The 17,568-nt window shown below is 41.9% G+C and overlaps 1 protein-coding gene across 4 annotated transcripts; it reads left to right on the forward strand.

Moving 5' to 3' along the window:
* Positions 1 to 306: 306 nt before the first annotated feature.
* Positions 307 to 9,913, forward strand: LOC135261237 (BSD domain-containing protein 1-like). Of its 4 annotated transcripts, none has more exons than XM_064347322.1 (11): positions 307 to 393; positions 1,133 to 1,187; positions 1,838 to 1,954; positions 2,427 to 2,594; positions 2,957 to 3,011; positions 3,445 to 3,560; positions 4,069 to 4,137; positions 4,569 to 4,650; positions 5,189 to 5,560; positions 6,252 to 6,352; positions 7,190 to 9,913. In XM_064347322.1, the coding sequence occupies exons 1-11, from the start codon at positions 383 to 385 to the stop codon at positions 7,220 to 7,222; spliced, it is 1,179 nt and encodes a 392-aa protein (XP_064203392.1). In that variant the 5' UTR covers positions 307 to 382; the 3' UTR covers positions 7,223 to 9,913. The 4 variants fall into 4 exon arrangements, with proteins under 4 accessions (XP_064203392.1, XP_064203394.1, XP_064203393.1 ...); XM_064347323.1 differs by having other exon boundaries at positions 392 to 506; XM_064347324.1 differs by lacking the exon at positions 1,838 to 1,954 and having other exon boundaries at positions 341 to 393.
* Positions 9,914 to 17,568: the final 7,655 nt, after the last annotated feature.

Consider the following 17,568-nt stretch of genomic DNA (forward strand, 5'->3'; position numbering starts at 1 on the left):
AGTAGGGGTGATATCCTCAATGTCCTGGTAAAATTCCCTCAAAACCAGCTCTCCACATCTGGCCACCTAATCCACCCCCTATGTCTTAAATAAATGTAATGTAATGTCTTACCGAATGCACTGCAATTGAATTCTCTTTCCACTTAGCTTCCCTAGCACAACCAATGCTTTCTTTGCTCAGCAGGAATGCCATTTTACCTCCATCTCACACACTGCAGTGGAAAAGAGTGATTTTAAGCAAACTCGTGCATCTTGATTTTAGGAATATGCATAATACAGGCATGAAACGGCAGCGAATTCTGTAGATACCTCTCTTTCGATTTCGTTCTGACGGTGGGGTCAGAGTTCAGTGTTGTGTTGACGATGATGTCATGCAGTGAAGATGGCTGAAGGGTGAGTCTAATGTTATAAGCCAAACGGTAGTACTCGGTTGGCTTATTCACTTAAGTGATTAAGTCGCACTTAGTTAGTTTTTGTCTTAAATGAATGCACTGAATGGATCAAAAGTAAGTGCGTGAGTTTGCTAACGTTACTTTAGCCAATTGTAGTTAGCGAACTTAACGTTAGCTAGCTAACTAGAACAACTGTGCAGCGAGCCACTGCAGAAACTACCTGCTTGCCTTGGCTGTAATGCTAGCTAGGCAGCTACTGTATCATTCGCCAGATAATAAAATCCAGATAAAAGTTATTCTTGATATTATTAAAATAATGTGCTGCAAAATGACTTAACTACCCCATTAGCGGCCTAATTTAGCAAGCTTAGCTAAACAATTTGAAATGTTTCAAGAGCAATTTCTTATGTCATAACTCGCTGTACTATCCGTCGTAGATAACGGATGGCAGCAAGCCGTGGCTATGTAGGTTATTTAACGCAGCATGCCTGAATTATGCGTGAGTTGTGCGCTTGAAAACGCAACTGACTGATGAATGCAGTTGCTGGCGAACACAAACAATAGAAGAAAATGTGACGTACGACCAGCAGAGAATGTGGAAATTAAAATTCGTATTCTGCCCAGATTTCTAAATTTTCTATGTATCTTGCCTTTATTTCGGATGATTACTATCAATTTAATTAGACAATTTGACACTTTTAATTGTGACACATATTCCCGTTGTTATTTCATGTTTTTAGCGACGGTTGGTGGGGGGGCTGGTTGCAGCAAAGTTTCCAGGCTGTCAAAGATAAGGTAGGCTTTGTTGACAATAGCAGTTGATTACCGTATACAAGTTTCCTCCTAGCTTGCAGTTTGCTTGTAAAGAAATATGGTGTTTCACTCTGAATTCTTAGTATTGGGAGAGCCATTTTAGTAACAAATGTAAATTGAATTGGGTTCTTCTTAACAAAAATAATTGCACTGAAAAGACCCACGGTTTCTTTTTAGATCCTAGCTGGAAAGTAGGTATGGCATTTAAGAAATTGGCCCATTACGGGTATAATGAGCGATCAGGGACTGCAGATTTTGTTCTGGGATTTGAACAACAAGTCTTTAAAGAGAAGCATTAATGTAAATCAGACCGAGAGGTTTTTTCGTAGCCAGCCCCCCCCCCCCCCCCCAAATAAATAAATAAATAAATAAATAAAAATAAAATAAAAAATACATAAAAATAAATAAATTAATTAATAAAAAATATAATAATAATAAACAGGAGAAATCGTTCAATCGGATTGCTGCCATATCTTTTTAAAATTCAGCTGCTTCTCTTACAGTTAGGTCTACGGATTTTGTTCCTTCATGATTTTTAATCACGAAGGAACAGGACGGTGAATGCAACTTAAGTAAATGAAATGTCTCTGCAATAGGCTTATTCTGAATATAACCTAACTTTAATGTCCTAGTCGGCAGAAGCCTATGAGTTCATAAAACGTGACCTGACTGAGTTCTCCAACGTAGTGCAACACGACACGGCATGCAGCATCGCTGCCACAGCCATCGCTGTGCGGGACAAACTAGCAGTAAGTGGCTCAAATCTGCACTATTGATTCGAAGCATAGCAATGAATTATCGATCGTGGGAGGACTGTGCTATTAAATTTGCTCTCTGACACAGCGAGACAAATGTAGATACAGGTTCAGGCATACTACAGTGGCATTTGTTCTCAAGTTATTATTTATGATGCTGATGTTACCCTTTTAAAGTTCTTAATATTTAGTCTGACACATGCTGAAATTAACAAAAAAAAGTTTATTTTATTTTTTTAATTAGCGTCTTATGTGTTGCTATCTGAAATGTGATACAGAATTGAAGATAAAGCACACTCCAGTTTAATAAATACAAGCTATAATCCGAATGTGATTTTCATACATACATGTTAACACAAACTGGTAACCTGTTAAACTGTATGTAGCCTAAGACATGTACACCAAAATTAGTTCTGTGGAGGTCATATGTGCCCTCTTCCTGCCACCCCACCCTTAATTTCTGCAGGTGGAAGGATCCTCAGATACAACAGATAAAGTTAAGAAAAGCCTTTCCAATATTTTGGGGGTGATAACAGACACCTTGGTTCCCCCACCGGACAAAACCATCGACTGTAATGTCATCACACTGGTGGCGACCCCAGAGGGGACCACAGAGGTGTATGACAGCACCAAGGTAAGCCCCGCTTTACAGTTGTTAAAGTTAAAGAGAATTCGTTTTACAACATAGTTTGTCATTATTTCCATCCCCTGTTAAATTATTCCCATGCAATTATTATCATCTGTTATCAACTATTGGTCCATTAGACGTCTATGGTTTGTAACCAAATGACTAAATTAGAATTATACCAGTCTAAGTTGCTTATCTTAGCGGTATGTGTTTTTGTGTAAAGAAGACGTCTCTTATGTAGTACTGTATACCACAGTTCAATGATGCCTGTTGGTTCTACATGTAAATTATGTTGCTCCGTATCTGATTTGCTTAAAATGCAGTAAAGTTGCCTTACTACCTTTGGACTATCATTTCTGTCTATATAGGCCCGTCTCTACAGCCTGCAAGCTGACCCGGCCACTTACTGCAGTGAGCCAGATGGCAAGTACCTCTTTCTGTTTGTCAGTATGCATCACAAAACCGTGCTGCTTTTCGTAATTGTCTCTTTTATTGCTCTTCCCGAGAACTAATTAGTGTTGTTATTGAGTTAGATTTTTGGCTGCTACAAATTTGGCCACTTTGCCATCTTCAAGGCTAAATTAGATCCCAGAATCTCATTATTATGATGCTGTCAATTCCCAGATATTCTGTTCTTGTATTAACATGCCTTCTTAAAACTTAGACCAGTCAGATTAACTGATTAAAACTGATATTAAGTTGAATAGGTTAAAGTAATAAGAGACAATTGTATATTTTCATTTTTTAAGGCAATACTTGACTAACACCATAGCAGCACTACTTGCAGTGCAGAGATGTCTCCTGAAGTCAGATTCTGGCACATTACAGCTTGTGTGTTTGTGTATGTGCTCCTCAGGACCTCCAGAGCAGTTTGAAGGCTGGCGCTCCAGCTTCAGTCTGGAGGAGATGAAAGGGGAGATATCTGAACTTCTGGTCAGCAGCCCCTCCATACGTGCCCTCTACGCCAAAATGGTGCGGTCCCTCATGTTTTGTTATTTGCTTAACTGTTATATTTCCCTGACAGGCAGGTTTTATTCATTATTATGTCTTAGGATAGTGCATGTCTAGCTGTCTTCTTTAAAGTTGGGAAATCAAACTCAAATTTTATTCTTAAACCCTAATCTGATGGGATTAGTTTTACCCAAGGATGTCCTGTAATTGGAATTATTACCTATTACTCCTGTGATTTGAATCCTGTCAGCTTTTTGCCACGTTGGTCATTTGTTCCTGGCCTCAAATAAAATTTCCTGTACTGAATTTTTTGGGGGGTGGCTTAGTTGGTTGAGGCCTCCTTGGGTAAAACTTAACCCCTCAGATAAGGACTTTAGCCACATACCCACATTCAGAGACCTGGTGTAATTTTGTCTTTATGTATTTGTGTAACTAGCGGTAAGTTCCATGTGCTCGGTTCATCTTTGTGTTAAAGCACTGAAAATAGGTAATCATGTGAAAAAATAACATGACTGACTGTGTGTTACAGGTCCCTGCAGAGGTTTCTCACTTTGAATTCTGGCAGCGGTACTTTTACAAAGTATTTCAGATAGATCAGGTAAATAATGAGTGCTGTGTGGTGTTTGGATCTTTAGGTTGGACCTGATGATTTCACAATTTACTGGTGAATTGTAAGTGTTGCCAGTTGCTTCCAATTTGTCTTTTCAAATGTTTTTCAAATGTTTCTTGCACTACCTAGTGGTCAATATGAGGAGCTTTCTGTGTTTTGAAAAAAATCCCCATTTCAGTCAGACTACTGAATTGACCTCGCAGTGCTTAAACTACGACCATTTAACTACTGATGTTTTGTTTTTAATAATTTTGCATTTTTAATTATTTAAACAATTGAGCATTCTAAATTACAGTGAAAAATGTGGGGTAAAAACTAAATAAAAAAATTCAGCGAGTGGCTGAGTGAGGAAGCAGCACGTTTGTGTGCAGATGTGGATGCCGTGCGCTGGACTAAACGTCATTCTCTTTGTCACGCAGGAGGAGACCAGGAGAGCGGCGCTGAAACAGAGAGCGGAGAAGAGCACTGACTCAGAGGGGCTGGACTGGGAGGAAGAGGAAGGTGCGCCTCCGAGTTTCGCTTTAAAGCGATGCGCAGCTTAGCAGATTCCTCATACCCAGCATGCCCCAGAGACCTGATGTCACCTCAGCAGCTGTTTGGGAAAAGGCAGAGCCCTCAGCTCTAGCAGAAAATGAAACGGCATTTTATGCAATACAGAACGATACCTGGAAATACAGTGTTGTGCTGAAGGAGCTGAGCTTGTAATTGTAACCTTGCTCTGCTTTTGCACCTTTGAGGGAGATACTGAACCTTAATTGCTGCTATAAATATCCAACTGCATAAAATGAATAGTATGCAAGAATACAACCCACTGAAGTCCCGGATAGTGAATACAGTGTGCCGTTGAAATCCCTGCTGTCTGAGATGAAAAACAGACAAGGAGGATGAATGTTTCATTCGTCGTCTTGCGAGGGGTTCTTTTCTCCCTCTTGTGCTGTTCTCCACGCGGGTGAATGTTTTACATTTACATTTTACATTTCCTTTGGCTCGTTATACTGAAGTGCAGGCTGCTGTTCTTATTCTCCCCGTCTGGCCTCAGGTGAGTTCATGGTGGCCACTTTCTCATCCGGCTTGGGCTTGAAGTCCCAGGAGGCATCGTGCTTTCCACCGGTCGCCGCTGCCGCAGCCCCGCCTGTTCTGACCCTGGCGCCCGGGCCCCTGATGTTGTCAGAGATGCTCGGGTTCGGACGGGTCCCTGCTGACGAGGAGCTGGCCCAGAGGCTCACGGAGGCCAGTCTTGAGGAGCCAGGTCCGGACCGGGACCCCACAGTGACAGGGGAGTCCAGCCTGGAGGAGGTAGAGCTAGCATCCGCTACAAAGACTCTGGGAGGGGAAGGATCACATGACCTGAGGGTTTACGAGCTCAACTCTGACAGTGGGAAGTCCAGCCCCTCTATCAGTGGCAAGGAAGGTGAGTATCTTGTGCCACAGCCAGGCAGGTAATGTACAGTCACAGCAGCCATCATATCTACTTACAGAAGTTACCATTACTATAGCCAGGGAGGGCCGGTTTCTTCATTTTACAGGCCCCATCTAGCATCATTAGCCCCCTCCACGCTCCTGTAAAAATTCCAAACGTTTCTGGTTGTAGCTGTGAACAAATGATTTCAGAAGATGGTTCATGTTTGCAATTTTTTTCATCTTTCCACATTCTTAACAACTTGCCAAAGTCAAGTTCCAATTTATTTGAGCTTATTATTTCCTTTTGAGTGATATTAAAATCTTGCGGAGCTTCTGAATGTTGGACACTTCTGAACACTAATCGAGGGCACTTCTGAACACTTGCACTACAAACGTTTCGTACAAATTCATACCACTGGCTATTTACTGAAGCCACTCAGGTGAAGTACCTTGCTCAATGGAATGACAGTTTATGAACAGTTCTCAGCTGTTTACTGGTTACTGACACTGTTCTTGTGGGGAACTTTTGTGACAATTTATGATACAAGACCTCGCAGATGTGTGTAAACTTTGCACACAATACAAGACATTTTAAATGCAGCGAGTCACAGTACTCTCATTGCAGTTGCATATTGCAAAAGTATTCTATGCCGAAGCTTAGACCATGCCCCTCTGAACTGTCCGTGTGTCTCTGGCTGAAGGGTGTAGTACAGACGTCAGTGAGGACTGGGAGAAGGATTTCGACCTGGACATGACAGAAGAGGAAGTCAAATTGGCGCTCTCGATGAACACAGATGGAGAGGTGAGTCCCCCACGCGGCCAAGCGTTTCTGTCGCAAACGTCGGAAGAACAGTTGTTAGGATTGCACTGAATTAAAGTTGCACTTCTAGTTCGTTATCTCTTCTGAGAATTCATCTTGAGATTTCAACAGAGGTGCTGTAACACCCAATGTGCAAATATCACTGCGTTGATTAGTTTCCTTAAGCAACATCGCTGTACTATCACTTCACACTCATGTTTACTCTATTTCTCATTTTATCACTTACACTGCCATCATTCACAAATGAGATGTCATTTTCCAAATGTGTTATATTGTCTATTACACTTTTTTTTTTTTTTTTTTTTGCTTGCTTTTTACTAGATCAGTGTATATAGGCTCGCTCAGATCAACAGCAGCAGTATCCAACTAACGGCCCAAGTGCCTGTGGACAGTAACAGAGGAAACAGAATATATCACAGTCCTAGTTCATGGTTACGTTTGTGTCTTTTGCACTGCAGCGGCTGGCAGCAGTGCAAATATGAAGGCACTTTGATCATTTGCTATTCCTGTGTTTTTTCTCCGTTGGAGTACTTATGTGGCAGTCGACCAGTTGTATGCTCAGGTTTTGGGCGGCAGCGTAGAGTAATTTGATTCCCGGGTAGGACACTGCCGTTGTACCCTTGGGCAAGGTACTTAACCTGCATTGCTTCAGTATGTATCTAGCTGTATAAATGGATGCAATGTAAATGCTATGTAAAAGTTGTGTTAAGTCACTTTGGATAAGAGCGTCTAATAAAAGTCTGTAATGTAATGTGATGTCATTTTTTGGATTCATTGCGTGTGCTCTACTGGGTGTTTTTCTGTTGTTTGTGCTTTCAGCTGGATGATGAAGACTGGGAGAACTGGGACTGAGGACCGTGGGGTCTCTCCCGGGTAAAGCAGGCTGAAGATAAAGCAGGCTGAAGATGTAGCTTCCCATACCGGCTTCTCTCTTATGTGCACAGGAAAGCGTGGACCACCGGAACGATTCGGGCCATTTCTCTATATGTCACCTGCCCCACTAATCCAGGGGAATAACTTGGGATCGCTGCTGGGCAGGAGGGAGGGGCTGCAGAGCTGTCATCCCGCATCTCCTGCTCCAGGCGCTAATCATTGTTGTCATGGTGATAACGGGAACAGCCCGTTGGAGTACGCTGGCTGCGTTTCCGTTTGGGAGCTGAGGTGAACTCAGCCGAGAGCTCCAGGAAACGGTAGTTGTCAGCCGTAAATGAGGCTACTAATGTGAACCATCTGTGGGTGTGGCTGATGAGTTGATCGGCTGGTTGAAATATTAGTAAATTCTATTTAAAATGAAATTATATTCAAATAATTACCTGCAACCTGGCAGGTCCCTTAGTGTCCTTGACTTTTGGGTGGTTGCTGTCCTCATTAAATGCTTAATTTCTACAGTACAAAAATTGCAATGTGCTGTCTGATTCAGTCTTGAGAAAGGAAAGTAATTAAAATGAAAAGTACTGGCAAGCCCATTATTTTTAATTGGAGGTGAATAATGCTCTTGTCAGCACTTCGAATATGCCGCATAAATATTTCAATAACTTTATGAAAATGTGTTTAGCAGTATTGTGCAACCAATTGCAATTTAAGAAGTTTGGCAACATTACAGCAGTACATCTTTCCTAGCTTTTTAAATAACTTGCATTGGCTCCGCATAATATACTGTATCTTTGTAGCTGTCACGTTACTCCTTATGTTTTCATATTAGAGGGCGGATCGCAAGGTTGTCCATGGCATGATTCTCTTCACTCCATGGCAGGAGTTAATTTGAACGGGTTGACCCATTGGTAATGGAAATCAATGTGCAAATGTTTTCTCTGAAGTGGTGGATCTTTGATAGCAGAAAATAATTTTGCATTGCATATTCAGTAGCGTGGAGGCCAGCATTGCTAATGGAATTATAGCCATTTAAACTGTCACTTAAGATTGCTGCACTTAAATCTAAATTGAACTCTCAATAAGGGAACAATATTTGGTATATAAATCATTGATTCGTGTGGATTTTATCCTTGAAATATTGTTGACTATAACTGAAAAATAATTAAAATAGCAATACAGCTTGTGTAGGCAAATCATTAAATATAAATAACCTCCATTACTGTCTCTAATGCTTAAGCTGCAGATTGCAGTTAATAGTCTAAATCTCAGTATGGTGATGAATGATGTATCAAGCAGTTTGATTTGTTGCTGTGTTTTATCTTTACCTATCAAGAACATGGTCTTCTGTTTGTTGAAATAACATTGTTTTGTCCTGTGTCATAATGATCTGCTATATGTCCATAACTTGTAGCATAATAATGTATGGACAAGCAAGTTATTATGGGATGTAATTATGCTGGATAGCGTCCAGTCTAAGGGCACATCGTACTACTCCATGTTAAATTTTTTTTTAATTATATTGCACTGGCGTACATTATAAGAATGGCTTGTATGCCTCTGTTCTGTGCTGTTGAGGCAGCGGAGTGATGCCAAGACAGTGTCATGTGACATTCCTTTCATTTACCAGGCCATTCTGCCAGGGTGCGTTTGGGTCATATTACCTCAGAAAGGGTCCCGTTTTAACGTGGGAGTAATATGGAAACATTTACCTTTTATTTTAACATGGACATTTTTATCTAGAAATGATGATAATATTTTCAGACATGGACACCTGTGCAGAATTTGTTAGCTAATGCCTGCTAATGCTAGTTAGTGTCTGGAACTTGGAGGCTGATTATCAACCGCCTAACTACTAACTAGTTGGTGATAAGGTGGTGGGAAAATCTATATTGAGTGTAGTCTGTTTCTCTTTCCTGGTTTAGCCTGAAAAGGTAGTACTAAATTATTGCAAGCAGATGTTTCTTAGTTACATCTTACAATTTCAGTCACTTTTGTAATGCACAGGCAGCTGAACAGTCCTGTTGAATTTTTTTTCCACACTGTTTGTGTGTTCATATTGTAATAACCATGGATTACCAAGCCTGGATTATTCAAGTGGCAGAGAATTAACAATTGAGACAATGGGGTGTGGGGGTCATAGAGTCTAGCTGCTGTGGTGTGTTTTCTTTCACTTATTAATGGATTTGAGCAAATTGAATATTTATTTTATTCATACATTTCATTCTAAGCTTAGCCCTCACTAAAAATAAATGATATTGTTCAAATATAGATAATATAATGAAATATGATTTAAAAAATGTAATATAATAAATGTGATGGTAAATCCACTCACAGTTGAATGCAACCAATGAGCTAATATTTAAAGGGCTGCTTAATTTCTACTGTTATAATTTATACATAGTGTATTAGCACTCCAAAGCAATTGCATGGGATACCTGTGTGTTTCTCTGTTTTTTATTCTCTCTCTTTTTGCTGCTTGCTAGTACAGCATCAGTGTTAGTTTCAGGTGATTGTATGTAACTTGCATGTCTTGTGTGTGTACTAAAGTATGTTGTTTATACGTATGTCCACTTGCATAATGCACTTTTAAGATTAAGTGGCTTAAAGCTGTTTTTATAAGTATCTCTCTATTTTCCTAATGATCATTATCATTAAAACCAAATCCATGCACACTGTGAGTCGGATCCTTTTTGTTGAATAACTGAAGACTGAATTAGTTTGTTACACAGCTGGGTTTCCCTCTGGAGTTAAAAAGTCATACATTTCTTAAATTATTATTTTTTGTACTTTGAGTAGTTCATACTGTCAATTAATAACAGTTAGCATTGATTTATTTAGGAAGTAAATTGTCAGACAGGCTAAATTATTAAATAGGCTCTTGATAAGATCAACTTTACGTTAATGGTGACGAGATCAAACTGGAAATAAACACAATTGAATTCTGTGGCTTGGGTTACAATAATAGTGTCGATACAAGCCGAGGAACTTTCTGTCAGCACCAGTGTGGACCAATTTTTGATACGAATGTACACAAATCATGAAATCCTGGTACACAAAAAATGAATGGTCTTTAAGAGAATCCGTCAAATGCATGTTTTTGATGTTACACAAAGACAATACACAACTACACAGATAATACTGCCGTCTCTTGCCATCAGTATTCAGCATGTCTGCTGTACCTGCCTTGTGCCTTGTAGGCAAATATAAAATGTTATATAAAAGCAACCTGGCCGGTGTAGAGTTGAGAAAATTCATTTTCACATGGAGCGGTGATATTCCAGAGCAGAAGCATTATTTTCCTACCAAATTGCTCATTGGCCTTTTGTAATGAGTCATTGTGCAGAGATTTCCATTCAGCATTGTTCTATGACCACATGCGGCTGATTGCGATGCTCAGACATTTTGAGCAGTTTCTGAGGGCTCTGTGCTGCGAGGCTCTCTTAAATGAAGGACTTGGGTTTATTTCTCTGCGATGGTCCTGCTTGGCATGCAGCCGGCGTACAGACGATGTCTGCGCGCGCTGAAGTGATTGGTATGTGCGCCGTGTGTTCGCGCTAGACGAGCCGATGTATTTTTCAGCATGTCCTCCCACTTATGAACACCAGGTGGCGCCACCGGTCCACTCCACCAGGCCCGGCCCCTCCTCGGCACCCCGCGAGGCCGTGGCGGCGGCAGCATCCTTTTTCCATGCTAGTCACGCTTGACTAGAAATGTTGCTGTCGCTACCGCCCTCGTTTATGATCGCGCGCGACATTTAGTAAAGAAACGACCGTCTGCTTTTCCCAGGGTTCTGCGTCTCTCGTCTTCGCCGTGTCAGCCGCCCGTTACGACCGTCTCCGCGGTGGCCAAGATGCTGCCTCTGTCCATTTTCTTTACCCCTACCACGAATAAGAAAATGGCCATTCTTCATGGGAGAAGAGAGTGCTTCATGGTAGCCCTCGTTGCTGATGCAGTACATATCAGATTGTACGTAGTGTAGAATTTTCACAGAGCTACAGGTGTGAGGAATGTGGTTCATTTCATTGTTAGGCAGAAATGAATATAATGTAAAATACCCGGTTTTGCTTCCCACGGATTTTTCTTTTTTTTTTTTCTTTTCTTTTTTTTCCCGCATGTGTTCTGGTGAATTATTCATGTTTGCACCAGAGTGGATGTTACTGCGAGCTGTTACGTGTTCAGCTGATGTAGGTCATGGTGGATGCACCTGCAGTGGTGTGTGTTTGTGTATGTGTGAGTGTGTGTGTGTGTGGGCGTGTGTATTAGTGTTTTTTCTCTTCCAATAAGGGAGAAGAAAGAGGCAGAGGCTGTTGCTTTGCTCCCACAGGGTAAACCAGGAGCACTCAGAATGCTATAGACAGGAAGAACCATATATGTATATATACACACACACACACATATATATATATATATAGGGAGCTCCCTATGTATTTGGCTCTGTCCTCTATAATGTTTGATTCACATGTGGTTAAACTGCACCGTTTCAGCTCTTCTTTAAGGGTAGATTTCACCATGTAGAAATTACAGCACTCATTCATTTCAGGGCACCATAACGTTTGGGGCATATTAATATCATGTAAATGAAAGTAGTCATGTTTAGTACTTTGCATTGCACACCCTTGCATGCAATGACTGCTTAAATCTGTGACCAATAGACATTATCAGGTGCTGAGTATCTTCACGGGTGATGCTCTGCCAGGCCTGTATTGCAGCCATATTCAACTCCTGCTTGTTTCGGGGGCTAGTTTTCATAAGTTTTCTTTTAAGCATACGAAACACATTTTCAGTCTAATTTTGATCAGTCTTTGGACAATGGGCAGTTCCTTTTGGCCTTTACACTTTGCTCTTGCCATCACACTGATACAAGTGAATCTTGGTCTCATCTGTCCCCAAGACCTTTTTCCAGAACTCTGCAGGCTCTTTTAGATACTTATTAGCAAACTAACCTGGCCATCCTGTTTTTGCGGCTAACTATCTTGCAGTGTAGCCTGTGTAGTTCTGTTCATGAAGTTTTCAGGAGACATTAGTCACTGACACATCCACATCTGCCTCCTGAAGAGGGTTTCTGATCTTTTGGACAGGTGTTTGGTGGTTTTTTCCTTTATTAGGGTGAGAATTAATTGGTCATCAACTGTAGAAGTGTTCCTCCTTTGCAGGGGTAGGGGTGAGGGGGCGAGTGAGTGAGGTGCTGAGGTGTTGCCGTTGTCGGAGGGAGAACCCGAGGGAAACAGATTTTTCTCCTTTTAATGATCCATCTTCGACAACCCTATTCAGCAAAGAGACATGGAAGCGTCATGGAAGCTCATGCAGGGCAAAACTGGGTCTGTGCTTGTGTGTGTGCATGCGTGTGTGCATGCGTGGGTATGTGCGTGTGTGTATGTGTCTCTGTGTGCATGCATGTGTGAGTGTGTGTGTTTATGAATCATTTCACTTTATTCGTAGCGTGTTTTGTGTCCACAAATGTCCGTTTGTTCATAATGATATCATCACATCATTCCCTTTCCTGATTAAATAATCAGAGTATTCTCCAATGCCCTCCATTTGAAAGCCCACTTCTGGAATCAGGGACAAAATAAATGCTGCAATAGGCAATGAAGCGTTAACATTAAAAATGAAAGCTGTGCCACAGTTATGTTCTGTTTGTGAGGGCTGCCTCATGCTTATTTTAGAATCTCTTACTGCCAACATGAATTGCAGTAGTGTGTCCTAGTACCAATGGATTTTTGGTTAGAAAGTCAAAGACTGTGTACCAATATGCAACAATGCTTCACCTATTGCAGAGGCAAGGATATTCCCATCAGAATGCCAATTTAATTTAGGTAAGCAATGGGACTAAACCATTTTATGTTATTAACCAGTTTAATAATCCATGTTCCAGTACAAAGCCCTTTTCACTTTGGTCACATACTGTATGGCATATAAAATGTGTTCAGCAATGGTCCTATTTTTTTCCAAAGATATTTTGACTTAATTTCATGGGAGGGCACATTTCACATCCACTGTTATCATTCGAGCATTTTGCACATTTGGCACCTCGTCAGAGTGACACTGCATTTAAATCTTCAGCCCCTTTTCTGTTCCTTCAATTTTCCCAGGCCACAGAGCAGTGACAGTAGCCCATTCCAAGAGCTCCTCCCTCAACCATCTCACCAATGAACAGCCTAGAGCTTAGCGGTCGTGGGATTCCTGGAGACGATTGAAAGTGTAATGCAACGGAGCTCATGACCTGCCTCTCGGTAAAGGTGCACATCTCCCCTGGTGGTTCCAAAGAAATAGAAGTTATTCCTGGCTAGTTCTTCTGTCGTTCTGTGACTTGCTCGATATTTAATTTGAAAATGTCAATAGAAGTTAACTGATTTCCTGATAAACATAACCAACATAATAAGGAAAAAGAATAATAGAAATAAAATCAATAGGCAAGCGATGCATACTGTATGCTGCTGTTCATGTAACTGCTCCTGTAAAACAGGTTTCTGGGCATCAATCTGCATCCAGGCTGGGTACTCAATGGACAGAACCCTCCTATTGGAGACTGAATTTCTGTTTCTGCGTTCTGGAGTGGGATTCCACATCACATAATCCCTTCAGATGTTGTTTCCCCATGTGAATATGTGGTATCACCGCTATCGCCTTGAGGTGCCTAATATCTTTTATACATGACTTATGTTTGGTTTTACAACATAGCAAAATAAGAAATAATCAAATTTCTCTCTCTCTCTCTCTCTCTCTCTCTCTCTCTCTCTCTCTCTCTCTCTCTCTCTCCCTCTCTCTCTCTCTCTCTCTCTCTCTCTCTCTCTCTCTCTCTCTCTCTCTCTATCTCTCTCTCTCTCTATCTCTCTCTCTCTCTCTCTCTCTCACACACACACACACACACACTCCGGTTCCAAGCAGGTGGTCGGAAGTGCACTATTGTTTGACGCGTGAGACGGAGGAAGACTCATCCACAGCTGGAGAGTTGGGTGAACAGCTGCACACTGCCCCACCAGGGCAGACAAGTGCCCCCAGTGCTGTGCACATAATTCTGTGCCAAGTTTTAATTGGTCCTAGTGAACAGTTCATTCAGAGGATGTGGGGGGGGAAAGAGGGAAGAGAGCAAGTAGATATTTTATATATTTACATTCTAGAATGTATTGGCAATGCAGGATAACTTCTGTTGTGTCTATACAGCCGGTTTGAAGCCTTGAGGTCTTGACTGATTGAGATAGAGGGCTGAAAACATATCAGTCTCTTCATAAAACCCCATCTTCTCTCTGCCACGCACCCCTCCATTTTAGTAGCTGTACTCTTCACTCTTAAAAGGCCCCCCTCCACCACACACACACACATATACATCACACCCCAACATACTCAAGCACTCCCCTAAAAACGAGTGTCACGTTACCGGGAATGTGATGTGCCACTGTATTTCTGGGCATGAGGTCATCATCCTCTCTCACTTTAATGAGAGCAGGCTCCCAGCATGCAAAGCTGGAGACCTGTAACTTTAGTTACTTTCAAAAGGCACAAAAGGGATGCTTGGAGGGGCCCCCAAATGGAATGTCTGAGTCTCACATGCAGGGAAGTGACTGTGGGTGAAAGAAGAGACCCACATGTTAACATTAAAAGCCCACGAGTGATGAACATCCTAGCGATTTAGTAGTGACAGCTACTTTGAAGTCTTCATATTTTAGCACAAAAAAACTCTGAGATGCTGCAACTTAGTCAAATAACAATCCCCAAACCCTCTCCCAGCACAGAGTGTTGTTCAATGCCCGTGCACATGGCCTGTGCACTTCCGGGCACCATTATGTGTTGCACATCAGCTTTTCCCAATGTTCTTTGATTTTTTGTTTTCCTCCCTCAGATTGCGTGGAGCCAACCTGCAATGAGCCATTACAGGTCACGTCCAAGACCTCTCCTTCCCTACGGTGACCCCCTCTCATCCGCAGTGCTGTGCCTCGCCTCTCTCACACCCCAAAACACACTTTAAGGATTCTATTATCTGGCTGGTTGCATAAAATAAAGATGACTTTTTCCCCTTTTTTTTCTGAGGTCAGTTTCAGGAGTAAAAGTCTGAGATTCTCAAGTCAGCATCAGGACATGGGGGCGATGAGCACTCTCATGCAGTGAAAGCCCAAACTCATTATGGACCCATGACTCATGGGAGAGTAATTTGAGATAAGTCAAAGATGTGGATTTTAACCTAGAAATGTCATGAGCATTTAGCATCACCATTTTAAAAAACCGAGGTGTCAGAATTACAGCCCTGAAATTATTACGATAGGCCAATATCGTGAAGAATCAAGAGAGACTAATCGACCAATCCGAGCTCTGCACAATTTATTGCCCCCTCTGTCTGACTTCCATTTCAGCCAATTGCTGAATGTCTTTTAGAGCAATGCCAATGCATGATGTGCTATGTGGTGCTTGTTAAAGCTTAAGGAAAGTTTTTAACAAGTCACCAGTTAATGTCTTTTCTCCAGGCCTCCCTGGCTTTTTAAAATGTCTTTGTTCTTTTATGGTGGGGCTGAGGGGTGGGGAGTATGGCTAGATGAGAGAGCAGCCAAAGGGATCATGAGAGAGAAACTGCAGTAATTCAACTGGCAGCAAAGTAAAATGAGCTGTAAATCTAATAATTATGGGGCTTGTGGAAAGCTGTATCATGTAGCAATAATGTATATATATTACTCATGGTACTTTGCTCATATGATCTTCCAAAGTAGTTCTAATGAAGCATTCATAATGCTTTTAAAAGCTGTACATGATGGCCTTGTCATAATCACACACCAACATTATTAATTACATTAGTAATGACATAGCATGTAACAAACATTATGACACATTGTACAGAGGTTATTAGGTTGTTGTAAATGCTACATGAGGTGCACTTGAAGTCAAGTTTTTGCAAATCTTTCATATTGTTTTGTATTTAGATTTTCAGATTTTTTTCATCTTATCACACATCATTTTGCCAGCCAGGCTCAGACAGACATGAGTCACAGGCGTATTTACGGGCGTTAAACTGACCTGTGGGAGATGCAAGATTCACTGTAACATTGTGCATTAGGTGTCATATGTTAGCTGTCCCCTAACAATGTAATGTACTTAAACTACCTTCTCCCTTCCAAACTGAAACTCTTTAAGAATTCATAGAGAAAATAATCCAGGGATGGTGAAGGAGGGAGGGATGGAGAGAAGAGGAGGGTATGGTGAGGAACAAAAGCAAGGGAACGGGGTCGGAATGTGGTCTGATTAACGAATAAGCTTAAGTTTTAGGACCTCAAAGTGATATAACTATTGTCCTACTGTCAGAATCCAGAACAGGGCCACCAGTCGTGTCGGCAAGAACACCATCTGTCTCCACAAGATTACTGGGAATAGAATAAGAAATCCTGCCGTGGGCAGATTAAATATGAAATATAGGGCAGGGAACATGGCGGATGGGGCCGGTGCTCCCGTGTCTGGGGAGGGGAGGTGTGGAGGCTGACCAATCCTTGACCCTGTGGACTGTAGAGTATAACTGTGGGCAGTCTGTCACTGTGATTGGGTCGGTGTTTTAAATCACTGTTGGCACTGAACTACGCTCCTGGCTGAATGAACAGTTGCACATCTGAGTTCGCCTCCTCTCATTTGCTGGTGTGTTTCAGAGGGAAAATCTACCTTGACAGCACTGACCAATGCCTGTGGATCTCACCACTTGTGTGAGTGTGAGTGTGTATGTGTGTGTGTGTGTGCGTGTGCATGTGAGTGTGTGTGTGTGTGTGCTCCCTGCCCCCCTTTCCCCTCAGGACTGAATGTTAGTGGATTTTCATGTGCAGGTAAAACGGAGTACCTGCAAATACCGAGACCAATGCTCTGAATGGGATTTAGTCTGGTTGCCATGGAAACCGGGATTCTTTTTTTGCCTCTCACCCTCTTTGCGTCACTTCGTTTGATGTGCTGCGTACAAATTGCCTTCGCCTCCACCACGCTTGGTGGGAATTCTCAGAAATGGTCTATCGTTTGTGAAGGCTGAAATATCATTGACACCCTCCTCTTTCACTGGCATGGCAAATCATCCCTACACAGCATCTCCAGTGTCTTCAGGCGTTACAGGAGCCTGTTTCTGACAATGCCACCCTCACAAAATATGTCACAGTCCTCATCCTTCAGAAATAATTACCCCTTGTTGCACTTGCCAGTCAACGCTACCATGGCTGACACAGAACATTCTTTTAACATTCCTGTGCCACCGTGGCAAGAACACAAGTTAGCTCAGTATAATAATGCCCTTTGCCTCCCTTGCAAACAGTATGTTTGCCTTCAGTGACAGTTGGTTATCAGTGTAGTAGACAGCTGGAATGGGGGGA

This window comes from Anguilla rostrata, chromosome 8 (genome assembly GCF_018555375.3).
Source record: "Anguilla rostrata isolate EN2019 chromosome 8, ASM1855537v3, whole genome shotgun sequence".
In the NCBI taxonomy this organism is placed as follows: Eukaryota; Metazoa; Chordata; class Actinopteri; order Anguilliformes; family Anguillidae; genus Anguilla; species Anguilla rostrata.